This window comes from Folsomia candida, unplaced genomic scaffold, assembly GCF_002217175.1.
Source record: "Folsomia candida strain VU population unplaced genomic scaffold, ASM221717v1 Fcan01_Sc001, whole genome shotgun sequence".
Lineage (NCBI taxonomy): Eukaryota > Metazoa > Arthropoda > Collembola > Entomobryomorpha > Isotomidae > Folsomia > Folsomia candida.
This window is the reverse complement of record NW_019091193.1, coordinates 19,193,545-19,220,112: the sequence shown is the minus strand read 5'-3', so window position 1 is coordinate 19,220,112 and position 26,568 is coordinate 19,193,545. Positions and strand designations below refer to the sequence as shown.

At 37.8% G+C, this 26,568-nt stretch overlaps 5 protein-coding genes and 1 long non-coding RNA gene across 7 annotated transcripts; 2 read left to right on the top strand and 4 right to left on the bottom strand.

The window, feature by feature from the left end:
- Positions 1-231: 231 nt before the first annotated feature.
- LOC110841781 (GATA zinc finger domain-containing protein 14) lies at positions 232-6,711 on the bottom strand. The gene is made up of 6 exons (XM_022087479.2): positions 3,985-6,711; positions 2,609-2,779; positions 2,083-2,479; positions 1,611-1,816; positions 1,064-1,200; positions 232-899 (listed from the first exon to the last, which is right to left on the bottom strand). Exons 1-6 carry the CDS (start codon positions 5,785-5,787, stop codon positions 557-559), a joined length of 3,057 nt encoding a protein of 1,018 aa, XP_021943171.1. The 5' UTR covers positions 5,788-6,711; the 3' UTR covers positions 232-556.
- Positions 6,712-8,525: 1,814 nt separating this feature from the next.
- Positions 8,526-9,616, bottom strand: LOC110842450. The gene is made up of 2 exons (XR_002547354.2): positions 9,400-9,616; positions 8,526-9,333 (listed from the first exon to the last, which is right to left on the bottom strand). It is a non-coding gene; the product is annotated as an uncharacterized LOC110842450 (long non-coding RNA).
- A 1,217-nt stretch (positions 9,617-10,833) lies between these two features.
- Positions 10,834-15,172, bottom strand: LOC110843648 (synaptic vesicular amine transporter). The gene is made up of 11 exons (XM_022089653.2): positions 14,080-15,172; positions 13,792-13,997; positions 13,601-13,709; positions 13,115-13,384; positions 12,600-12,778; positions 12,488-12,520; positions 11,896-11,934; positions 11,668-11,811; positions 11,532-11,577; positions 11,315-11,452; positions 10,834-11,237 (listed from the first exon to the last, which is right to left on the bottom strand). Exons 1-11 carry the CDS (start codon positions 14,477-14,479, stop codon positions 10,969-10,971), a joined length of 1,833 nt encoding a protein of 610 aa, XP_021945345.2. The 5' UTR covers positions 14,480-15,172; the 3' UTR covers positions 10,834-10,968.
- Positions 15,173-16,231: 1,059 nt separating this feature from the next.
- LOC110842447 (periostin) lies at positions 16,232-18,706 on the top strand. Its single transcript, XM_022088190.2, has 9 exons — positions 16,232-16,684; positions 16,800-17,061; positions 17,134-17,222; positions 17,357-17,400; positions 17,481-17,632; positions 17,737-17,820; positions 18,098-18,247; positions 18,335-18,358; positions 18,420-18,706. The coding sequence occupies exons 1-9, from the start codon at positions 16,565-16,567 to the stop codon at positions 18,506-18,508; spliced, it is 1,014 nt and encodes a 337-aa protein (XP_021943882.1). The 5' UTR covers positions 16,232-16,564; the 3' UTR covers positions 18,509-18,706.
- Positions 18,649-20,359, bottom strand: LOC110842448 (tetratricopeptide repeat protein 1). Of its 2 annotated transcripts, XM_022088191.2 has the most exons (7): positions 20,215-20,359; positions 20,048-20,076; positions 19,592-19,965; positions 19,343-19,516; positions 19,086-19,271; positions 18,962-19,016; positions 18,649-18,887 (listed from the first exon to the last, which is right to left on the bottom strand). In XM_022088191.2, the coding sequence occupies exons 3-7, from the start codon at positions 19,946-19,948 to the stop codon at positions 18,775-18,777; spliced, it is 885 nt and encodes a 294-aa protein (XP_021943883.1). In that variant the 5' UTR covers positions 19,949-19,965; positions 20,048-20,076; positions 20,215-20,359; the 3' UTR covers positions 18,649-18,774. The 2 variants fall into 2 exon arrangements, with proteins under 2 accessions (XP_021943883.1, XP_021943884.1); XM_022088192.2 differs by lacking the exon at positions 20,048-20,076 and having other exon boundaries at positions 20,215-20,356.
- Positions 20,345-21,999, top strand: LOC110842449 (40S ribosomal protein S2). Its single transcript, XM_022088193.2, has 6 exons — positions 20,345-20,479; positions 20,771-20,853; positions 20,934-21,194; positions 21,283-21,446; positions 21,522-21,681; positions 21,781-21,999. Exons 2-6 carry the CDS (start codon positions 20,772-20,774, stop codon positions 21,933-21,935), a joined length of 822 nt encoding a protein of 273 aa, XP_021943885.1. The 5' UTR covers positions 20,345-20,479; position 20,771; the 3' UTR covers positions 21,936-21,999.
- The last annotated feature ends 4,569 nt before the right edge of the window (positions 22,000-26,568 follow it).

Sequence of the window (26,568 nt, the reverse complement as noted above, 5' to 3'; positions counted from 1 at the left end):
AATATTTACTAGTAGATGAAGATGAGATATATAGCCTGAAAAAGTTGCCATGAGAAACATTTCTACATGGAGATATAAAGAGAAAGTGAGAAAGTGAGTTCTTTCTCCATATATCGACAAAACAATGCACAGGATTTATTCAATGGAGTATAAAAATGTATTCGCAGAGAAAAATTTATCTATTTATATGTATGTATGAATGATGCAGTATGAATAAGAAACGGTATCGCATTTGTTATTAGCACCACTAATATTTATTATTTGCAATTGTACATACATGTAACAAGGATACGCCAAGATAAGTGTGTAATAAATTGTCCTTTGCAAAATCTGCCTCGCGTTCTGCATGCTATAGTTATGTACATAAGTATGTATTACTTACTACAGATAAATTTTTTGGTTTTATGGAGGAAGAGTTGGTTGTCTGTTTGTTTTTAATTATAGCTCAATTTTAATAATATTTTGTCATCTCATCGTGAGTACCATTCATTCATGAGTTGTTAATTCATAGCACGTATTTACGAAGTACATGTCTAGCACATGCATAAATAGTTGATCATTTGTTCGAATTCTTTTTGTTGAACCACAAGGTGGAGAATCGACTGCCCTTCCCATCCCTCGGCTCCCTCTGAGACTGAGAGACGGACATTGACTTTGATCGACCCAACTTGGAGTTCCCCTTCTTCTTCAGGAGGGCTTCATCCGGCGTTTGTCGCAAAAGTGACTCCACGGAGGAAGACGACACGGGTTGTTTACGTTCCCCCCTGTCACCACCTCTGCCCAAAGGGAGCGGAGGCTTTGGTCTGCTGCTGAACGACTTTGACGGACTGCGACTGGATTTTTCAATCGAACTTGTCGGCGTTTGCCTCACAGAGTTAATCCCAAGGCTGCCACTTGGACTAGAAAAACATTTAGACGAGTGAATTAATTAATTAAAGATCAATAACTTCATACATACAATTTATGTCATAAACTCCGGGACAATAATTTTATTGTCTCGGAATTTATATTACATTCGCGCCTGTGAAATTTATGTATAATATCCAATACTGCGAATACATACCTTCTGGAGGGAGGGCGTGGTGGGAGAAGGGTGTTGCTGCGACTGTAGTCAATCTCGTTGTGAATGAACCGAGGTCCCCAAGGGTGGGCCATTGACATTGAACGGGACAGTTGCTTTGCTTCCTTTCTGGATCCAGACTGTAAAAATGTACACAGAATACTTCTTATTGCATGTCTGTCAAGTACCTTATATCATTTCACCTCGAGATTATTGAATTTCTAGAATTTTATTCTCTCACATTGAAGTAAAAATTAGACAATACGTGTGACTACGTTTTAGTACATGCTCAAATATGCATAGCAATATTCTCATTCCATTGTCAACCTTGCTTTCGTATAGTCTCATCACTACGATTTTGGCATTTCCTAATATTTGCATATTATTGACATCTCCTTAATTTCAAGAGTCTGACAGAGAGCATCAATTAAAGGACACATGTCCAAATTGTCAAGCACTCGACATTTTCATACATTCTGATTGGTCTAATAAGTGACGAAATCGTAGCACAGGCCACTTGAACAGAAATACGTTAAGAAATAAGGCTCACATAATTGGAGATCTCGTCCTTGGATAAAGTTCTCCTCCCACTCAGTCCACTGAGGCTGGCCCCACCACCACCGCTGTTGGCGAGCGTTCGTGGCAATGGCATCTCAGGGATGACGGCTGGCTCGTGGAGGTACACTGAGCGAGACGTGTTGTTACTTTCACTTCCTGAACTGTTGGGCTGTCCTACAAATCCGCCGCCCACGTAGCCTGAAGTAGATAAGAAAATTATATTCGATTGCCTCCACTGCTTTATACAGCATGTTTCCCAACCACGTTCTCCCTCCAATTATGCAGTGCTTGGGAAATTAGGAAACCAGAAAATAAACAAACATGGACTGTGGACGATGATAACGTGAGGGGAATAACTTAGATATGCGACAACTCCTCCAACTTGCAAGTGAAAATTATCCCGAATTAAAGATTATTTGGATCATTACAAACTTATTTCATGCAAAAAAGCTATTTTGTGATACCTTTAGACAGTTTTTCTCGTTTGGGCATGGTGCTATTGGCGTATCCATCATACTCGTCATATTTTTGCGGACTGTAGCTGATTTTTTCTGGAGAGTATCGAGTATCCAGCGTCGTGTACTTTCCACTTGTATTGGACGATATTGCTCCAGGGACCTTCAGAAAACGGTCGTCTTCTGCGATGTTGCTGTTATTATTTCGCTTCAACAACGTGGGATCATAACTCCCTTCTCGTTCCTGGGCGAAATTTCTTCTGCGATCTATTGAACTGCTGTTGTTTATTGCAGAGGTGGAGGTGTAGCCATGTTTCCGTCCAAGGGTGCGGCTGGTCAAGTCCTCTTCTTCTCTAATGATGCTGCTTGGCTTAGAAGGCTCTCGCATTGTCCATCGTCTCTTGACCTGATGGAAAAACACGCACCAAAGATGATTAGTTGCTACACTGTCCATTTAATGGCAAATGAATGGCTCATCGGTATTAGTGAGAACGTCGTATGCAGTTGTAAACTGAAATATTCGCCGCACACGCACCTTGGTCATGTCATTGCCGTACGACTTTTTCCAAATATCGCTTCCGTGCGCAGAGGTGTCCTCAGTGTCAATGTTACTCTCTCCATAATAGGGCTTGAAAGTGGGAGGAGGGGGATCCGAGTAATCAATCACTGACAACGAAGGAGGATCCGATGGCCAGTTTCCAAAAGACTGGAAATCACACAATTTCTACCATCACATTTTTCGCATGATTTTTTTAGATTTTCATTTGAGTTTATTATCTGAATGATCGTTATGTGAGGATATTATATGCACATGCATACAAGCCTTTATTATATGCACCTGTTTACACGCATTTACATAAGTAAATAATAAATCTGCTTTGTGATGATGATTATTATCTATTCATCAATTCCTTTTCAATTACTTTTTATTTTCATTGATACTTCAAACAGTTAAAATGAACCTGTATAATTGTGCTAATCATGCATTTTAGATTGCTTTTCAAATCAATGCAAGATGAGCTAACTGGCCAAGGAGCATGCATTAAAGTGAATGAAATATTTAAATATGGTGAATATTATCGGAATTTAATAGATTGAGTTTCATTACACTTCGACTTCAAAAAGGAGCCATGATTCCTTATATGCCCACACATGTCATTAATATGGGTGGACTCTGTAAGCAAGCACTTTTAAAGAGAGAGAGATTGGTCAAGGTGCTCCATTGCTACAATATCGCATAAAATATTCGCAATTGTTCTTCTCGTCCAGCCCACTTTATGCCCCAATGTTGAAATGATCAAGAATATACTAATCATAAAGTTATGCATGTGGCATTTTTTGTGATTTTTAAACCGCCTGTGCATCTCATTAATTTGCTTATCTCAATGGGTTCTAATTTCAACAAAACTGTTGAAAAACCATGCATATTAAACTGTCGATTAAAACCAGATTATATGTATCAGGGCACACATAGCATAAACCAAAAAAGTAACTAGATCAATTTAAGCCCACACCAAATTCGAACCGACTTTGCTACATGACCTATCATCATAAAATTTGTCTGACACCCGACAACTTTTAACCAACCAACAACCACATGAAAGCCAGTTTTGTACTGATGCACCATAATCTACAACGTATGAGCATATTTATGTATGCATGATCCTGCATGAGACGAAAATGGACATAAAATGGTTTAAATGGATTAAGCCTCACTTTCAAATTTAAATGTCGATGGATGCAAAGCCAACGTAATTCAAATCTGCTAAAAGATATTTATTGGTATCGTTTATATTAGAGCCCAGATTCTCATGTCCGAGACATTGATACGGCCTTTGGGAATGAGCACAGGTTTTGGGGGTGGTACATCTTGCTGAAACAGAGATAATCAAATGCGTAGGATTTAAATACCTGATACGTATTCGGCTGTGGAACTCCCTGCGATTGACCTTTCTTCAAATCTGCATTCTGCAAGTTTTGTTGTTTTTTATTTCGCTTCTTTTCCAAAAACGACGTAAAGAAATTAGAATGTTGACCAGATTTCTTTTCAAGTGGTTTCGTGGTCGTCTTGTTATGACTATTAATATTTGTATTAGCAGATGAAATGTTCAAGTTGGACGTCGACTTTGATTGAGTAGTATTTTTTGCCTCTGCTTTCTTATTGTTTCTCCTTAAAAGTGTGGAGAAAATGTTGCTTGACCCACTCGACTTGTCTTTAAATTTGCCTGCGGTAGTTGTGTTATTGGACGAATATATTTTTGAATTTTGGGCGTTGTTCCGACTATTTTCTAAATCGTAAGATGTGGTCAGGTCTGAATACGGGTCAAACACATCACCACGCTCTCGTCGATTCTGTTCCTTCAGCATCAATGACCTTTCCCTTAAACTCGAAATGCGGTTATCCAAGGTTTTGCTACGATTTATGAAATCTTCTGTCCGATTTCGGGAAGCAATGAAACTGCTATCACGCTCCAACGTTTTGGACTTTCTGTCCGCAAACTTGTGTGACGTTCTTGTGTCGTACTCATCTTCCTCGTCAATTCTGTAACTAGCTCTTGCTTTGTTGTAGCCATAACCATCAATGACGTTTGTGCTAGCGCTTTTTCCGCCATAATTGATGGGCTGGTACGAATAAAAGTCGTCAGAGTTATCCGTGTCCCTGCCCCCACCTCCGTACGAGGATGAGAGGAAACCAGGGGAGCGTTTCAGCTTATTGTCCCCCATCTCGTACTTTCCTCTGAATTTGTAGTCGTTGTAGTCATCCTCGTCACTCTGCCTATTGAGGTAATCGGAGGAGTGTCTTTGGTAATGGTTTTCATATCTGGACCTGTTCCTATTATTTGTGTGACCATTTTGCAGATGCTGTTTCACAATCCCAGGGGATTTTGGGTAATAATCGTCATTGCTGGCGAGGAGGGGAGAACTGCTGCTCCGATATCGGGAGTCGTGACTAAAGCCTCCAATTCTTTCCTCCATGTTGAGCGAGCTTGGTAAGTCATCGCTGCTGCTGTTGAGCAGAACCGTGGTCACATTTTTCCCCATGACCTGAGACGCCCTGACGGCGGTGTTGGTGCGTGGCGATGCGTGCGGTTTTGTCTGGTTGAATAATGAAGTACGAGTTGTATTGCTACTGGTCGTATTGGTGGGTTGGGTTGTGTTTGGGTTGTTGTAATTATTATTGTTATACGAACGGTGAACAGTTCTTTTATTTCTCTGCTTATTTTTTCGGTCTTCGGGATCAACTACTACCTGTGCGTAAATCACTTCTCTTCCAGTCTTATTGACACCATTTGTGTGATGATGATTGGGTAAAGTCCTAGTGGTAGAGGTTGATGGGTGACTTGATTTTGGATAAGCACTGATATTCACAGCACTTGCACCAGCACTGGTCTTTTGTGATGTTGGACTTCGTAGGTACGTGAAAGGCTCGTTGTTGTTGTGGGTGAGGACAGAGTTGTCCTTCAGCACTCGAGAGGTACTTAGTCGTTTAATCCTCTCGGAGAGACTGAGCACTTTTTTCTCATCTTCCCCGTCCGTTGCGTCTCTTTCGACGGATGGTCTGAGACGAGTGATATGGCTGCTGCTGGGTCGATGGGGTCTTCGAGGGGCTGAGTAATTGTTGGCACTGTCGTCTTGATGGCGATTATTGTACAAATTGGTTGTGTTCACTTTGTATTTTCCAGTGGAAGTCATATTCATTCTTGGCATGCACATGAACAAATATTAGAATGGGTGTGTGGGTGGTGGTGGAGGAGGTTAGTCAAGTGCAATCTTTCAATCACATATTACAATGCATGCATCATAATATGCAAATCCAACAAGATGATATTGTTCCGTGTGGTAAGAAACGACGATGTGTTGAGAAGTATCCAAAAGACAATTTTTTGCGTATTAGAAAATCACTTGTCATACAGCAACCACATTCGCAAGTGAAAACACTGCACTGAATACGGTAGAATTTCAAGTATACACATATACAAAGTTCAATAATTTCGAAATCTAAAACCCATGTATACATGTGCTGTAAGACATTCTGGATGACACCAAATTTTTCGTGCACGAGAAAAGTGATGATAAGCTAAGATAAATCCGAGTTACTTTTTTTGTGGACAACTTTTTTTGGTCAAATTGAAAATGTCAACGTCATGTTCTTCTTGTCTACTGATGGAACTCAACTGAAGGAAAAAGTGATCCGTTAACTAAATGAAAGTCACAATATTAACAACGTGCTTCGTATTAAAATGGCTATGACGATGACGATGATGATGATGATTATGATCGATGAAAATAAATTATAGTCTTCTCTCTTCAAATCTTGACCACAAGCAAGTGCAATAATCCTGCGATGTGGGCAAGCACATCACTGCTTGTATATGTAGATTACTGGTTAATAATTGTACTCTTGTTTAGTGCTGGGTAACTCTTAACTCGTCTTTTGGACTTTTTGCAAATTTCGATTAACAAATTCAGCCAAGACAAGACCATTGAGTGTGCTAGGTTGGATCTCAGGTTAGTCACGAACCGTCCAGATTATTAACATATGCGCTTGTCAAGCTGATATGGCACGGTAAATGGGCAGATAATAATAATGATGAGAAAAGTTGGACGAGACAATATGTACGGCACACAACAATATATAATGAAATGAATTTAAAAGGATTTCATAGCGTTTTGACACAGCCAAGAACAGCACCATCACACCATACGTATGCATACGCTCTTCTGTTAATGGTCAGAAAGATCGAGACAAGTGCAGTACTTGATACTCTTGAATAGAAGGAGCGTGAGTTGTATTTGCATGTAAATTCGCAATACATAACAGATTATGCCAACCAAAGCTAAAAGTCAACATTAGCAACACAGCCCCCGCAAGACAAAAATTTTGCTAACGCTCTTTTGGCCGACACCAAATGCATGTATAGTCCTCTCAAATTGCATATGTGTGTAATACGTAATAAACAATGGTACCCAAGACTGCTGCTTACACGTATTTTCAATGGAATAAGTTTCCCAGAAATTTTAATTTCTCGTCAAATGTCTCATATGCTTTAAAAGCTTTCGAGGTTCGGAACCCATCGTGGCGAAAGAGTCAGTGGGACAAGGATGGTTGGGCTGGAGAAGTCGAGAAAATGTAGCAGGTGGCGGACCTGCCTGTCATTGCGGAAGATTGCGTCATTAGCAATTTTACTTTCGATTATAAACTGTATCCTTTTTTGTGGTGGCATGATTGCTGATTATGAGTTGGTGTTATGTGCTTGTGTTGTTTCTGTGTTGGATGGTGGGTGATGGAATTGTTTGGCGATGTGTTGGCCTGGTCTGACTGTATATTTGCTAGTTTTACTACTTTTGGCTTGAGGTGAATGAGTAGGCTGGATTCGAGTGTCAAATAGTCAAAGAAAGGTCGTTTATAAACTTGTAGCCCAACCGTCCAACACAGGAGAGCAAAGTAGGATACGTATAATAATAATAACAATATTAATGTATGTAATTTAATCTTCAGACATTCTGATTCTCAAAAAACGACGACGACGACGAGATGACGAACGAACGAAGACGGGGGTTTGTTTGTTATACCTGTAAGTAGGCCTGTGAAACTGGCATATGATGTTTTACTTGGGTTATGCATATGCATCTAAATAGGTATGCATATGTCCATATAGTGCACATTATAGCTGCCAACAATGGTCGGCTTAATAGAGCAAAAGTTTTTGTCTTTACTCATTTTAAAATGGAGTCTAAATCTAAAAAATGGAAACGGCAGTATATGCAACGCCCTCATCTACGACTCATCTCAATTGCGAACCTTAGTATCATCATTTTGGAGAAACAGTGTTCAATTAAAATTCGACACAATAATTTTCCACGCATCCTGTAAAACAGAGTTTACATCTCGACATGTGCATTTTTACACCACTCATTACGTACAAGGCCATATTTCATTTAAGGTTTATGCAAATTCAAATGCAAGGCTAAATAATCTCCAGGTGAACTAACTGAAGATGACAATTTTTTAATGCACTTTTGAGCTACATACAAATTATGCCAATCAGGAATGTAACTGACGGTTCCCTACGGCATTTTACTGCTTATTTATATACTTGCATATTGTTATTCCTCAAAAATCCACTCTCACAGAAAATGTACTCTGAGCAGTGATGGCATATACGTACCACGCATTTATGTCCTTAATAAAAAACATCATAGATCGGGTAGAATAATATTAATACGAATTTTCAAGTGCTGACTCAATTGAATTTAAAACACTCAAACGTGCAAAGTTTACTTATGTGTGAGTAATGTAATGCGCATACCGTAAACAATTACAAGACATTTTACACTCTTTAATTGTATACAATGATCTCAAGTTGCCATTGTTGAATCATTTGTATGCATAAATCACATCACAGAATCCAGTGAAAATTACGAACGTGCCTCAGGGCGAGAAAAAAACATACGTAGATAAATAATTTAATGTCATGTAGAAAGGTTAAACTGTTGAATATCTAACTATACATCTGTCCAAGTACATATTTATGTATAACTAGATACAAATAATAATTAACTTGCATTTTTTTTCTAACCATCATCAGACTTCATATATTAACCTACAACATGTAATTATTTGGCGTAATTTACTATTGCTGATGTATTTAATTGAACCTGATTTAGTGCTTCTTCTCGATGCGATCTCATAAAAATATTCGTAATACTCCTGCTAATCTATCTGTACATACACATACATATGGATACTAAAAACGAATGCATAGTGCGAGCTACACCAATTTTCCAGGATAACTTTTATTTTCGGAAGCCACCGGAAGAAATAATTATAATTTGGATATCAAGGTTTCATGCGGGTTTTTGACAAAAGTCGAAATTGTTTATTTTCCTCGCTTATTCTGCACCATTGATGTGAAGAGGTCGCCAAATATATGTCGAACTATTGTGACGATTTTGTCCATTTCCTCCATTGGTGTGTAGTGGTAAAAAGGTACATGTAACAAGATAATGTATCTATTTTCCCCCGCATTACAAGGGGCGAGCTGTTTGTAACGTTACAATGATTTATTTTTTACTAAAGTTTGTGTCTCATTGTCAGATTAGGCCCTGTGAAGAGAGACGTGTATGTACTTTAGATACAACACCGTTGACCAGAGCGGCACCCTGAGTCCCAGAAAACCCTTCGCCAGCCAGAAGGGCAAGATCCCCAGACGCAGATGGCCCCTCGAGAATTTCCTTGATCTCGGCACGATAGGGCGTCTACAAGATAATTAGATTTAAAACAATAAATGGCATGCTTAACACCTCTATTAGAAGTTTTTATACCTGCAACAACCGCCAGCAACGCCATAGTCAAACAGGCCAAAATCAAAATTCGAACCTTACACATTGTCTGAAAAATTTACAGGAATACTTTTCCCTCACTATTCAATAAATGTAAGTAAGAATATTGGAAATCAGTGTAATATTGCTGATCTTCACCTCTCTTCGTCATTTATTTTATACCCATTTAAACTATTCAGGATTTACCTACCAACATCTGGTTGGGTATTCACATAGAGTTATATTAATATAAGCAGAGGGAGTACCATTGCTCTTTGTTCAGCGAGAATGCAAGCCACGTGATGTTTTGATTTGGTTGAGAACATAAACACTACGTCATCACTCATCACCACCATCACTAGAATGTTATATACAACACATACAAGGCATGTATTGTATGTATAAAATTCTGTGAGGTTGTTGAGACTCAGTTTCAACGTCAGGTACAGGTACCATGTTACCAAACTTGTTACCAAATTACGATAACCTTCAACTTCTCAGTATTTCTTCATGACAAATATTTTCGAAATAATTTTTAAGTAATTCTTAACTAATGTTTCTGACCACGGTCAATAAACCAACTTAGATACACATTGTGGTTGGATGGACCCCACTCCAATCTGCTTGTTTTCCCCAACATGAGAGCCATCATACAAGAAGTAAATCGTCATTTTAGTCTGTTTAGTTGTGGTTTAGTTTGAGGACTGTCGGTATGGTGGCTCGTTCGCATGCAATTTTAGATCACCCAATCAATTAACCTGCTCCTGTCAGGCCTTGGGTATTCATGTGTGTCTGTCATTCAAATTCAGCGAAATATTGCTTATTTGTAAATTCACAGTCGAGTTCGTTTGCACACGTATTTTTATAATTTTACTGAATTTCATGTAGACTTGCCTCCAGTAGTTATTGGTCTCGCAATAAATAATTCATGTATATTAGCTGTCAGTATACGGTACGTATCTATGTAGTTGATACGGGCTTACAAAAACAAATTTGACTTAACTGGTTCATAAGATTCGTGGATTTTTTATTTGTTTCTATCTTCATCTTCATATAAAAAGTTATTTTGCATGTATGTATTTATTTGTGCACAAGCATTATATGTATGCATGCATGACTAAAAGATTAATCCGTGTTCTATGATCGAAATGGCTGGTTTAGGTACTTATACACTGACATGAATCGTAAATTACAGCAATAGAGCAAAAATATGTATGTATTTATAATGTAAATGTAATGTAAAATGCCATATTTTTCTCATGATTTCTCATATTTTCTCATATTTTTCTCATGAGCCATCTCACGTGATCTCTTTGCTGTTGTGGGGGAGGAAAGAATATGCAAGCCCAATTGACAAACGGGTAACAACGAGCAATCCATGTATTTGTTCAATGAATTGAAATTAAATGCAAATCAATGTTTGGAATTCGAACTGTGCTTGATATAACATTCAATATATTTGATTAAAACGCTACGTGTCATTGACATTTTTTAATGGACGACAAATATATATTTACTACTGCTAATGCTACACGAAGTATAGGAATTAAAAATGTGTTAACTACAAATAAATTAGTCCGAGTCGAGCTCGTCATGAAATCGCTGATAGCGTTCGGGTTCCATTGGTTGAATAATGTGTTCGAACGATCTAGCTCGAAAATGTCTGGAAAATGACAGGTACTGCCCACCACAATTGCCCTGGTCCCGGCTTCGATCTGAAGATGGTTCGGAGTGTGCCAACAAAATAATCACCGGGCAGAAAAGCAAATTAACGAAGCCAATCATTCGCATTAAATCTGGAAATCCAATAATCGGCACAAGTTCGCCTCCTAAAAGTGGCCCTGCAAATGCATTATTTGCTCCATCAATCTAATCTTTCACCCTCGCAACGTTTTATAATTGTTCGTTATTTTCTTACCAATAGAATATGCCAATGCAACCGACGTTTGCGCTAGGGCGTAAACCACTCCATATCCCGCTTGATGGTATTCGTCCGCAAGACAGGCAAGCATAGGCATCAACGAGGCGTCCACGATTCCCAAAGATAGTCCCAGAGCTGGTCATATGCAGATTAAAATTAGGACGGCAATAATAACTTTAAAATAAAATGCTCATAAATAATAAATAAAAACTACCGAAATGTGGAAGAGTCAGTTGCCACACAAGTTTGGCCAAAGGAATCTGTAGTAATGATTCAAATTATTATAAGATCTAGTACCTGATTTTGATTTTATAAGTTCTTATGTTGACCTCATTTTATGTTGACCTTACCATAAAACAAGAAATTCCAATCGTAGCCATTGACACCATCGACATTTTCCATCGTCCAAGTCGAAGGGAAATTTGTCCGAAGCAATTGGTTCCAATGAAATATCCCAAGCTGTCGGGTACGAATACCACACCAAGCTGCCATTTCTGTAGGTAAAATTAATCTCGCATAAATTGTCAAGAAACGAGGCGCGTCTCGCTTTCACTTATAAACTCAGATAAAGAGCTTACTGCAGGGTCCATATTTTCCATCAGCCATACCGGAAGTGTCTAGATAACAGAGAACGAAATAATCATGATAATAAATTCGCGTATTTCTTGGAAGAACGCTCAGAAAATGAAATGATTTTTATTGTGTAGGAAGATCAGTGAATGATAAGACTTCCCAGTCGTGCTCGTGCCGCAAATATGCATAGCGTAAGTAAATATAGATTACATAAATATGGATTTTGAGCTAATCTAAATATTATACATTTATTTTCTCTCTGATTTCCGAGTTGTTTGTTATCAAATTAGAACTAAATATCCTTGTTCTTCCTTAATGAATGAAAGCACGTAGTGATGATTAAGTAAACTTTGAATGTATGCCGAACATAACTGGTGATTTTTTGTAAAGTAGTCTAATTTGTTTGCAAAAATGATGCTGCAAATAATTTCCTTACAAATATGACCAATGAAAACTGAAATACACTATGTTATGTACGAGTACATATATCTATGTAAATAAATATGTACATGTATGTATGCTTGTTAAGCCCGTCAAAAATGAGTCGCAAAATAAATACCTAGTAAAATTCCTACCACTGATTAAAATTCTTCTTACCGGTTCTAAAACAGCCATCGCAGTCGTCGTTAACTAGGTAGGGATAATATGTGTAAAAAATGTCTAAGAAAGTTAAAATGTAAATTAAAAGTTAAATTTTATTATTACTTACCCAAACAGCAATCACAATCACCAAAATTGATCTGTCGCGGAGGAGCGTCAGCAATGAGGTGGAGACGACGCCAACAACAACTCCAGGCTTAATTAACGCCAGCTCTGTCATTTCCGTCATATCGGTCGTAGAAAGCTTGGATTTTCGTATTTCAAACCCCATTCTTGCCAATTGTATAGCTATAGCATAATTTTCAAGTAAAATGTACAATACATGACGAACCAACTAATGTTGCTCGATTATGTACAATTCCAAAAATTTAACAATTCCCTGGTAAGGAACACAATTTGAGGTTACGTAGTGTTTGTTCAAAAAATGTGCACACAAATTTTTTAAACTCCCACTGAAATAGGAGAAATTTATAATTTTTTTTAACTTCAGGCAAATTAGATGGACAGCACTGTGAATATTAATTTCGAACGCACACTATGTACATAGGTACGAAAAGTCAAGCAATCTTATACGTTATACGTATACCTACATATGTACATATTTTTATGGGTAAACTTTCTTACCAACGCTGCAAGCAGCTAGAGCAGCAATGCACAAAAATGGCATGGATTTTCCAAAAATTGCAAACGAAATTCCTCCAAATGGATAACCTAACAAAACCCCAAGTGCTGCGGCACCCATTACCCTCCCAAGAAATTTGGTTCGATTTTGTTCATCATCCTGATAATATTCTGCAACAATGGCCATTCCGGAAATAGAAATGAGAGCAGATGCCAATCCATGACAGCTTCGACCAACGGTGTACAATGGAATGGAGTCCGCAAATCCGAAAACTAATTACAAAGAACTTTATTAATCTTCGGTAGAACTATCCATTAACTAAATTCAAATTCTGAATTTTATAACCGAATAATACTATTTTAATTTCACAAATCAATTAAAAATTCTGAATTTAAAGATGTATGCAATCTTAACTTTTATAATTGGATGATGATTGACGATTATGAATTTTACAGTGGTATGAAAAAAAACTGTAAATACATACTTACCTAGGGAGCAGAGCAACAAAACAAAGTTTCCAACACATAACGGAATTTTGTAGCCAATTTTGACAGTTAATTTGCCTACGAGCGGATTGCAAATTAGTTGGACGAATGCCTAAAATACATTTAGCAATATATTGCTAACAATTCATACAAATACAAATTTGATGTGATAATTCGCCAGGGTATTTTTCTACCTTTGTCGAGTACAATAGTCCAAGTTGTGTGTTTTCTTGGAGGAGATGTAAATGAAATAACTCTCTGAGACAACTTGAACTGTGACCACTCGCTTGTTCAGCAGTATCGTGAGTATCCGCATCTAACGTCTTGGTTGAATTTACTCTTGAAAGGTTGCCAGTGGGATCGACACCATGATGTCTCAATAGCTCAGGAAGAATGGGAACTACGATTTAAAGCATATGTAGAACCAGTAATATAAAAAATCCCTCCGTCATTGCAATATGAAAATATATATGAATACTTACCCACAACAGTAAGGAGCAAATTATCGCAAAGAACGCTTAAAAAAACAGGAAATGTTTTACAGGCGTAAGGAAGTTGGAAATTGAACACCATGTTTAGCAAATTGCATAATTGTACAGCTAGATTTCGAAATTTTCGGACAACTATTCTGCTCGACTCGAAAGAGCCCTGTGAACTTAATGTAGCAAAGTTCAGTCGTAAAGGCATCCAGAAAGCTCGAAATTGGACTCGAAATTCTTGTAAACTAGAATAATCCAAGTTGTCCAGTGTGCATACTATACTCGTAGCTTTTGGCCATAGCAAATTTTCCATCCTGTTGAGCATCCGACTAATAAATTGTGTGCGTGGGCTGGAGGATAGGGGTGAAGTCTGGTTGAAGCTGATAAATAGAATTTTCGGCATCAAATTGGAATTTTCTGCTTGGTTAGATTTCTATTTCGCCAAGTCATAAGTACATATATTTTGTCACTTCTAAGGGGCTCGGTCTAACTAAAAAGTTTTGGGTACCACGACTCTATTCTATACATATTCTGTACTTGCCAGTGGGTCTTCATACCAATCTCATTCTCATGTCTCAAGTTTGCTATGCTTCTTTTAGCTCCATTCTGTTCAACAAAATTCGACAATAATTTAGTATCAGGCTAAAAAATGATTGCAGTAAAATTGTACTAATATTGACTATTTTCAAAAGAAAACATTACTTTAGTCTTGCCAGTTGCGTATTTATACTTGCCTTGAATTGCAGACTCACATAATGCTTACAAACGATTTGCATACAAAAATTGAATAATATCTATATTACAGAAAATTAATTATTGGGTTAACATATTTCTTGCTCTGTAGGACACGTTCAAGTGAACGTTCCTTTTCAAACAACTTTAAACATCCTAAATTCAATTTGTGGATAGACGTAATTTAATCAAAATGGATTTCAACCTACTGACTGATTGGTTAGCAAGCATAAAGTAACAAATTAAAAGAGGCAGCATGAACAACTAACGCTGATACAATAGACAATAACAGCATATGTATAGTCAATATGTAACACTGACTTATAACCAAATATAATTTTTGCCTTGTAACTAAAATGTATTTAGTTCTTAGCCAAGTAAGGGCTTATGGAATTCCGATGTCTGTCCGTCCGTCCGAGATACGATACAGCCAAAACGCCTGAATCGATTGAGTTCAAGTTTTGCACACATAGTAGACAAAGTTAGGAGTTCGAAGATGAGCAAAATGGGTCATGTGGGCGTGGGGGTCATATAGGCAAGACTTTAACGAGGCGAGCTCCACTGGTCCTGGTAGTCAAGAGGAAGTATCTGTAAATACTTCAACAATTTGGTAAAAAATAATAGAAAATATTTTTTTTAAACATTGGACCATGCATCCCCATCACGGGGTGAATTCCCATTTATAATAACATTAACAGCAATGCTCAACGTTATAATTCCTTCAGGAGCTGAAGCTAAACGTGCATAAGTGTTTAGTAAAACGTGCTAGCTTATTGTCAAAATAGGCTGCCTATGTTCAATTTTTGACGTTTTCTTCTTTTAGCACAAACTCAGCATTTCCAAAAGACGACAGGTTAAATAATTGCATTGGTCAATGCTAAAGTCAGGGAAATATTATTTCTCGATCCTCCCCCAACCGCAAACAAAGAAGGGATTAGATTATTGGATACAGGGATTGTTGTGTCAAATATAACCAAGCTAAATAATAAATAAACTTCTTAACCATCACAAGAATAACCTGTTGTCTATTGTTGCAGATGAGTAAGAATGCATGAACTTCATTGTCATCAGTACAACAATGCCTATAAAATACGATGCAGCCTCTGGTTATCAATATACCTGAATAATACTAGTTTTATCTTCTCTGCGTATCTTTCTGCTTGCTCTGGTGTTGTCAGATTGGATTTTTTCAATGCATACAATACCTTCGGCTTATCTCAGATTTTGTATCTTGTGCAGAAATCCAATGCAACAATGTGTGTCTATGAAACAATGCTGTAATGACTTACTACGTGATAAATCTCAACACACATCGCAGCAGGCCACTTCCCTCCTTATGGCTTGATGCTGTAATTTTTGCATAAATGAACTAGCTTGAGCCAGGGGAGAAGAAGCAACAGCATGTATTACCAGTCTGCATTCGATTAATACATGAATATTTTTTTCACTGTATACCTTGTGGATTCGAATTGTCGGGGTGAACACACTCGACAAAATCTTGATTTTTCAATACGGATAGTTCAGCGAAGTTGACTTTTAAACTCTGTGGAGAGCAAAGCTTGATCCCATCAGAAACAACGGGCTTTTTTATTCCTTTATGCATGCAGTAGTGCAGAAGTACGGTACCCAGTTTTTATTGACGACCATTCTTCAGTTCGCTTCAAGTGCTTCGCGAATGTGACGTTCCGTTATTGTGTGTACAAAAATTATATCCCAGTGCCAATCCAATTATACCCGATCGGGTTTATATGATAAAATGAAATCCAGGATGGGACCATTGCTAGTATTTTTTGCCGGATTTACAATTTGCCATGCACAACTCGTCTCAGATTTTGGAGGACTGTTCCCATCTTCCAAAAAGAGAGTTCAGGACACTGTAAGTTGGCATTCTTTAGAACTAGCACTCATTAGAAGGACTAAGGACTCAACTCTCCTAAGCTACGCATGTGAAATTTGTCCTATATGTCATGCGTTTTTACTGGATGTGACAGGTGAATGATCCATCCGGCACTTCTATCAGTCATCCCAGAAGAACCACAATAATCGATGTTCTGAAGGAACTTCGGGCCACCACATTTTTACAGCTCATTCAGCAAACCCAACTGGGGGAGGCACTGCAAGGGTCGGGCCCTTACACCGTCTTTGCCCCAACGGACGATGCCATCGACAGGTTACCCAAGTGGGCACAGAGAAAACTCCTCCAGGACTCTGAAACTTTGGCTCAAATGCTCGTGTACCATATTACCGTTGGAAGTAAGGTTTAAGAAATAATGCGTCGTGTACGATTGTATTATTATTACATGTGCCCTTTCTTTTGACATACAGAGATTACATCCAAGGATATGAAGAACGAACTGAGAATCCCTACGCTCTATCACGGCAGGCCTGTAGCCGTTCGAGTCTACGCCGACCGGGTAGGTTACTATTATTGAATGGAAATTTCGTAAACTTTTGTACAATTAACGCAAAATAATAATGTACAAATTACTACACGGATAACCAAAACCATTAAGTTTAGTAATCCTATACAACTAAATTTGTATTGTAGAAACCATCGATAAATCACGTGACAGTGACTGTTCCTGATGCAATGTAAGAACTAACATATATATGACATATGCATACACTTTCTGGCTGTAATTAAGAATAACCTACTGCTGGTGTCATTTTAGTGCATCCAACGGCGTGGTTCATGTTATTGGAGATGTCTTATTCCCTGTCCCAGTCGGCAACGTATTCGACGTGTTGGATAATTGTACTTCTTTCTCCAAATTCAAAAACTACATTGTCAAAGCAGGTCTTCAGGATGAGCTGAAAAATGCTGGTGAGCGTCAGTGTCGATTGACCACAAGCGAATAATGATTCAGCTACAGCACATAGTTGAAAATATACATGGATATTATTATACTTGTTATTTAATGATTACAGCAAATCCGATCACACTCTTTGCACCGACCAATGACGCTTTTGACTTTTTGCCATCCAGGATAAAGGATATTCTGGAAAGTGCTCGTAAGTATTTAAAATGTATTTAGTATAAAAATAGTCAATGTCATCAGTCTTTAGTTAAAGCATGAAAAATGTGTAGTATGCGTCCACCAATGTATTTACATACATGGCGTTCAATGAGTAACTGGGGTAATGAGGGAAGTGAGACGAGGCATATTGAGAATTATTTTATTGCCCCACCCCAATATGGAATAAGCAATAATAAGACTATGATTTCTTATGTCTAGACGTAAATTGCATATCACGTTCTAAATCGAAATGTGTTGTAAATAATTTTCAGGAAATGACAGCAGCAGCCCATCATTGAAAAACTCGCAAGCCATGATTCTCCACCATGTTTTGTTGGGAACGTTTTTCAGTCCAGCCTTCAAAGATGGACAGGAGCTTTCCACAGCAGCAGAAAGGGAAATCGTTGTCGATGTCCGACATGGTATGTTGTCACTTTTTCAACAAGTTATTTTGACTAGTCAGTTTGAAACGTGATGATAAGCTTATAAATTAATTTGATAAAATGCAGATCGGCTTAAGGAAGTTGGATTAGGTAAGCAAAGGATCTAATTATTAATATAAATATTTATGCTTAAATTGTGTTCTCTCCCCAGCTCGTGTTCTCCGATCAGACATTCCTGCCACCAATGGAGTTGTGCATGTCATAGATAAGTTTCTAGTTAATGAAGACATTTGTATATAGCTATAACTCCACGTGTTGATTTTTATAATGCCATTGAAATTAATAATTCAGCAAACATTTACATCACTTTCATATTGACTATTCGACAGCGAAGAAATTCGATTTTTATGGGTGATTGGATAATTTATTTTACTACCTGATTGAAAACTGCGAATAGAAACTTTATTTATTTTCGGTAATAAATTGATGAAGTTAAAAGCGTTGAATATTTTCTGTCGTTTGTATAGCGTTGCATACATGTACACATATAAATACAAATATGCATGTCATTTTTTGAAATTTATTGTGTAGCCTCCTGCATCGGTTGGTTGAAGTTGGAAATTATTAGTTGAAAGACCAAATGGCCGAAGAACCAGATTTCCTAAGTCCTTAAGTTTTCCTGAGATGCAAAAATTGCAGATATACACATTATCAAAATAATATGCGACGGCTTCATAAACCTAAAAAAATTACCCATCATTTCCTCTTTCAGCTTTTCATTTCTCTCATTAATTAGAGGTGGTAATCTCTGTATGTCAAAGGAAAAGGAACATGTAATAATATAATCGTAAGCGGCACATTATTTATTCAACCTTACTTGAGTTGCCGTATATGCTATTCGGTTAGAAGAGTCCATCTCGAAAATTTTCTTATAATCTATTAAAGCTTCGTCCAATTTATCCATTTCTTCATACAATGCTGCTCGTCTAATGAGAACCTTCATATAATCATTCTTCAGCTCTAATGACTTGGTGCAGTCCATGACTGCGCTTTCTTTTGCACCCTGAAATAGAAACACACATTTTATACTAGTTTGTTGCAATATGTCATGTATTGTTTATTTTTTTTAATCACCAATTTAATTTTTGCAGCCCCTCTATTTCCATATAGGATTGCTCGGTACTCATTTTCATTCAAAGGACACAGTTGAAGCGCCTTTGTGTAACTTTTAATCGAGTCTTCCAGCCTTTCCTCTTGATACTGTGTGTTTCCCTGCTCTTTAAACTCTTTAGCACTTTGAAATCTTTTCTGAATTAGATCAAAACAAGTTATTACCTTGTAATATAACTTGGTAAAATGGACAAGAATTTAAAAAATCTCTACCTCTAATTGGTCCAAGGTCAACAATGACTCCTCTTCTTTTAAAAAGTTCTCATCCACAAAATCGTCCAACATGGGGTCTAGATCTTCTTTTTCTACATCCTCGAATTTGTCATCTTCGCTTGCGGGGTTAGTATTGTTATTACATATTGTTGGACTTTCTTCTCTTAGCACGGTATCGGAGTCCTCAATCCTGAGTTCTGTTTCTACATTTCGAGCTAATACGGTATCCACCTCATCAGTTTCGCAATCGTGGAATTCGTCATCGCTTGGATGGAGGTCACCCTTCGGTATCTCAGGCATCCCTAATAATTTGTGATTCGCAGCATCCCCTTTTCCCTCGGTTGGACAACCTTCCATCGTCGCTGTAGAATTTCCTAAGTTAAAAATATAATATTCAATTTTGAATTATTTCGCTCAAAATGAATTAAATAACATAAATAGCATTATTTTATACACCTTTAAAAAACTATTTACTGTTTTGATATCTGTAAAGGATAAGTGAATTAGTGAATATAATGAGTTTTGTAATTGTATGGTCTTAAAACTCTAAATTAATATAATAACAAAAACTTCAGCTGGAATTAATGAAATAAAAATGCTAGTTGTCACTTATTATTACTTACGGGTTGACTGACTGGCTGATCCGATTGAATATGATGTCAAATTTCAAAAAATATAGGACAAACAGTGAACGTCAATAATTTTAAGGAATTCTAAATTAACGGAAAATTTTGAAACAAATGCAAAATGATGAGAATTCGATTCATGTGTCATGCGATGATTTAGCACGAACTGGAGCAACGTGAGCCAACTCAGACTTTGAGTCTTCCGCGATTCTCCACCACCATCACCAGTAACAGTACATCATCCACTGCAATCGAATCACACGTAAGTTCCGCTCCCAGAAATTTATTTCTTTTTCATAATTTCCGAACTTTTCAAATCCCAAATTGATATGGAATTGAAGTCCGGCCTCCCCTTCTGCCGAGGCAGTAAAAATTTTTGAGTATTCGTGCTGTTTTTGGTAGAAATTGGAGAATTTTGAAAGAGTACCTCGTGGCCAAGCCGGCAGCATGGCGGCCATATAGTTAACATGGGAATGCAATTGATAGCTTGGTTTTGGGATTTTAAGTTTCAAATTTGATATTTACAAGTTTCTTTCTTGTATTACCACTATAGAATGGCGGACGCAGCACCAGCCGGTGGTCGAGGTGGATTTCGTGGAGGATTTGGTGACCGTGGTGGACGCGGACGTGGTCGAGGTCGGTTAATACATTATAATATAAATATAATACAATACCATTTAGAGGTGGATAATTTGACATTTTTGTTTCAACACCAGGTCGTGGACGAGGTCGTGGTCGTGGTCAAGGAGGAAAGGATGGGGAAAAAGAATGGGTTCCCGTAACCAAGTTGGGTCGCTTGGTTCGAGATGGAAAGATTCGATCTTTGGAGGAAATCTATCTTTTCTCCCTCCCCATTAAGGAGTTTGAAATCATCGACCATTTCCTAGGGACTGCTTTGAAGGACGAGGTTCTTAAGATCATGCCTGTCCAAAAACAGACTCGTGCCGGTCAACGTACTCGCTTTAAGGCATTCGTTGGTAAGAAAAAGTTGCAAGATTTATTGTCCAGTGCCAGTCTACCTCATGTGATGTAGACTTTCTTTCATTAATGAGTTATTGTTTGCAGCCATTGGCGATTTCAATGGGCATATTGGACTTGGTGTAAAGTGTTCCAAGGAAGTAGCAACCGCTATCCGTGGTGCCATCATTTTGGCTAAGCTCTCCGTTGTCCCAGTTCGTCGCGGTTATTGGGGAAATAAGATTGGAAAGCCTCATACGGTCCCTTGCAAGGTAAACATAGATAATTTATTTCTGAAAACTAATCACTTGTACAAAAAATTTAATTTGTTCTTGCTTTCTTCCAAGGTGACTGGAAAGTGTGGTTCAGTCCTTGTGAGACTCATCCCAGCACCCAGAGGAACTGGCATTGTTTCTGCCCCTGTTCCCAAGAAGCTCCTCAAGATGGCTGGTATCGAGGATTGCTACACGTGTGCCACTGGCAGCACTGGGACTCTTGGCAACTTTGGTAAGATTTTATCACGAATTTCTATTAACTTTTATACGTTATTGATTGATGAGCAAGCCATAAATTAATCTTGAACTATATTTATCTGTCTACCTACAGCTAAAGCAACATACCGAGCTATTGCCAAGACCTACGCCTACTTGACGCCAGACTTGTGGAAGGAGACTACACTCACCAAGTCACCAATCCAAGAACATACCGACTGGTTGGCTAAGAACCATCGCCCTGTTGTCGGTGCACGAGCTGCGGTTTAAATTCCAAACATTTTGTCAATGGTCTAAATGCCAAATACAGAATAAAAATTGATTATAAAATATACACCCGTCTAATTTAGCATTTTTCATATTCGTCAATTGGTCATGATTGTTTTAAAAAAATTCCCCTTCTACCAGTGGTAATGTCATGAAATCATAAATATCATGTTATATTGTATTACGTAATGTGTACGTGTCCTTGAAACAACCTTTATCAATTTCTAAAAAATTTGCAAGACAAAGCTAGATTTGATTTGAACCTTGGGCGAAATTTGATTCTTTCTCTGATTGCCACTGCTTTTCCTTTTCTTTGAAAAGGGCTGTAAAGTTGGAGAGAGAGAGATCAAATCCATGAAGTATTGTACAAGTGCCAGACATCCACTGACTGCATCAACTTATCTCCCTTGATGTTCACGTGATATGCCACGGACCATCCCATTTCGCAAGTAAGTGGGTGTTACAGACTTGGAGTTGTAGTGGGAACGGTGAGATTCGAATTTCAGGAGAGAGAATTTAATAGTCTTTGAGTTCTTGTCGAAGAAACTTAGATTACACGTGTGCCAGTAAAGCAGCCGGTCCTAGTTTCGTACGTTCTCCTCGGTCGTCTCATCCCACTGATCCTGAGCTCTCGGACGAGTTGAGTGCTCTCTTTGATAATGGGAGCGATAGGGGAGGAGAAATCAGAGGATTGAGTGAAAGCGAGTCTAAAGAAGGATGGGATGCAAAGAAGAGTTGTTATTTTTGTTCATGCTACTCGTGCCAGCGGTGGTTGGTTTCTGCCACTTCGGAGCTCGTATACCACTGCTCATTTCCGAAATCAACGAGATCAGAGAAAATTAGAAATCCATCAATGGCAAAGTTTTTCGCGAAACATAATGAAGAACAGGGAATAAGAACAGAACTTTTTTATACACGGAAATGTCACGAGATGCTCTTCGATCTTGAGTAGCTCGCTTTGATTCTCTTTATGATATGATTTTTACATTCTTTTGTCACTTATTATTTTCCTCTCAGCTAGTAAAACATCCTTCTCATTCACACGTGTATGCAAAATGTAGCATGTTTGACACGTATTTTACCCTCCAATACAACCCCAAGCGTAAATTACATGCAGTGCAACTTCACTCTCAAAAAACAAATGTTTATCCTCTGTCAATCCAGTAGTAAGCCCAATTTAATGTTCGAGTTAATTCAGAGATTGAGTTCTGACGAGAGTGTCTGAAGTGGAAGCAATTGCAGGAGGTCGTAATGCATATCGTAGCATTTGATGGGCGAGAATCACCTTCACCGAGAGAAAGCTGGTGTGAGAATAAAGGTGAATTGAGTGAGATTGAACTCAATTTAATTTGAACCATTGTGATTGAAGTTGAACACAGAAAAGTGCGTGTGAAGATTGATCAAGAAGTTTGGTGGGCTTTCTTCCTGTATGTGCAGCCAGACTCTGGTTGAATAACTTTCACTCTGTATGAAGTAAGCACCGTTCTGCAGTCTCCACAGTGTGGACCGTGGTTGAACAAAAATAGAAGAACGGTTTTCTCGTCTTGTCCAGAGTTGGTTTGTGATCTTTTACTTTTTGTGTGACTTTTACTCTTCTACTTGTTGGGAAATTATAAAAGTCCAGTACTTTTTATGAACTTTAAACATTCCTTTACCTTCGTACATAGGATTATGAAATTGTTTCATTCAACAACTGCCATACTTACGGCCAGCTGCCATATTGGTAAATTTCTAAAGTCAGTTGTAGCATGACGAGCTGAATTTGCATACATTATGACAGGCGACAGACAGAACAATTTAATGCGATAGTGCCGAGGCCGACAGTCATCAGCAACTCCAAATTAAACTCAATTGTCAGTTATGAAACAGACTTGTGTCATATTGAATATTTGATTCGTCAGCCAACTTGCTGGACTATTCAATGTTGTATGCAATGCCTAAGTAAATAAATATTTAAGCTGAGTGAAAGCTAACAATGTTTGTCAGAATGGTTGTATAGACGTATCTATATATATACAGACTAGGAGAGAGATTCTCTTGCAATCGGAACTGTAAAAACTAGCGGATTGTTTAATAGGCTTCACGTGAACTGTATAGTTTGCTACGCTGGATGAGGTATCGTCGTTCATATCAAAGATCTGCAGATCTACAGCGCTGCACATTTTACTGCAATCTATTTGACCTGACTTGGTTTCGTTCCGAATATCTTAATTCGATCTGCACTTCTTACATATTTACAAAGTATACTCGATTGAGAGCACTATCACACAAATTCTCAGCGTTTAAGGCTTGCTAACTTTTCACATTTCAACTTTGAACATTTCGAAAAACGCTGGCAGGTGAAAGTTGAACTGCACATGGGAGGTGTAATAAGTAGGAAAAGAATAATGACTTTCTCATGTGTTGTCATGCATTAATAGTTACCGTCCAATGGCCTGGGATTTGACCTCGTCTTGTAAGTGAGAGCTATGAACATAAATTTTAATTGGTCTGCTCCGATCTGATCTGATCTCAAGTGTTTATGAATTGTTTTTGCAAGAGAAAGTCTCGACTCAATTATTATTACAGGAGAAAGTTCCATCCCGTCTCACCACTTTTTTGCCAATTCATATTTATTATTTAATTCCTTCGTCTTTCTTCAAGTCTGCTCAGTCGCTGTAAAATCTTGGGAATAGATAATGTTTCACCAGCCGAGTTGGTGTACATATTTAGGGATCGTATGCAAATAAGGACGGATGAAGCTTGTGAAGTTATCCAATCTTGGTGAAGCAAGGTGCTGTACTTTATGTGGTATATTTTTTAGAGCAGCAGAATTTACTACCACTCACCCATTAATATTTGAATTGCATACAACCAGTAAGTGGATCAGTATAGAAAATTAAATAGGTCTTCACTGCTCTTCGTCGTTCTGTCTTCTGCAGACAGATTATCCTTGGTATTTGCTAGGGAAGAATTTACGGCGAAAGTTGGACCGTAAAGAACTGATCTTCTGGTTTTGGCTCTGACTCCAGGAAAGTTTTGCGTGATTGGGTGAAGCAAGGTATTATTATTCATGAAATGGAGGATCATGTGAGCAACTTTTGTTGCCGGAATTGGGTTTATAATTTCAAAAATTTGGGTGTGTTATTTCATAAAATTCTTGTCCGTGTTACAAAATGTACAATTAAAAATCAAATTCCTCTTACCCTCATTTATTTTTATTTATGTGGAAAAATATACTCTGAGTAATGCAATGCGTTAAGTACTTGAATCTTGTTTTAAATTGTTCCAAGTTTAGTTATACTTATAAATATATTTATTTTGCTCCCTGTCTTTTATCGGTTCCATTATTTCAGAGACAAAGTTGGAGACAAAATCTAAATTGACGTCCCAATTACAGAGTTGTAAAACCCTCTTAGATAACCCTAATACTTATTATACGAACGTGTGGAAGACATGAACCTTCCACACGGCGGCGGATATATGTACGACACGACTTGGTTACTTCATCAATATTTGAAAACCGTGTGGTAACACGAACTTTGCGTTTTCACTTGCTTCCCAGCAGTGTTCCCCAGACACATGGATACATAAGTATCTAGATGCACAAACCTCGCAACATTAGCTTTTATATAAAGGAACGCGTGAAGGAATTGTGTTTGGTCTTTTGAACAATTTTCTGTGATTCGAATGCCAATTTCAGAAACAAAGTAATATTAACGTAACGTCATATAGCCCGGGTCATGCCTTCTTTTGCATAGTTACATACACAAACATTACTATTGTCGATTATGACCCCACTTTCATCTGACTAATGTTGCCCACCTATCTTATAATGTAGCTTTTATATTTGCATTCAATAATGTGTGAAAAATTTCAAGTCGGTCGATTCAGTAGTTACATACATATGTACAGAACGGGTTAACAAGCCCTGACTCGTGCTAAAGAAATCTATCACATACAAAAATAGGTTTTATTTATTTATTTGCTAAGCTGAGAGTTGTATATTATTTTACATATTGCATAACCATACACACTATTGGATTATTTCTCCTCTCTAATATATATATATATGTATAACGTATCGTATGAAGGTATAGACAGCATGAGCATGATAGCAGCAATTTTTTCATGATTAAATTTCGGGGGCACTGACCCGAAAGAAATAATCAGATAATTACAAAGACTCTTTAATCTCTGGCAAAAGTGTCTTCCCGTTTAAATTTACTTTACTTGCTTAAATTTATTAATGGGAATGAATTTGAACCCTAGTGTTCACCAACCGAGATAAAGCACATGCACCACCACGGGACCACAAAGTGCAGATATTTTCGTTAAACATAGCTAAAATACCAAAATAGGGCACTGTGTACGTGCCTCTGCATTGTTGGATAAAATCCCGTGTATAATTCAGTTTATGTGGACTCAAATTCAGTCAATCTAAAGAAGCAATCTTTTCAAAGAATGCTAGAAAAATAGAGATTCATACATAATTCCGTATGCTTTCCAGGTTTGTGTTTCATATTTTCTTCTCGGAGCTGAGCAGTTTCGTATATATATGAAACCAAAACACAGATTTGCTTTTTTTGAATTTGTAATCTAGGACCTTTATTAATAATACTCAACAACTAAAAAGTTGGTCTTGTGTATAATAATC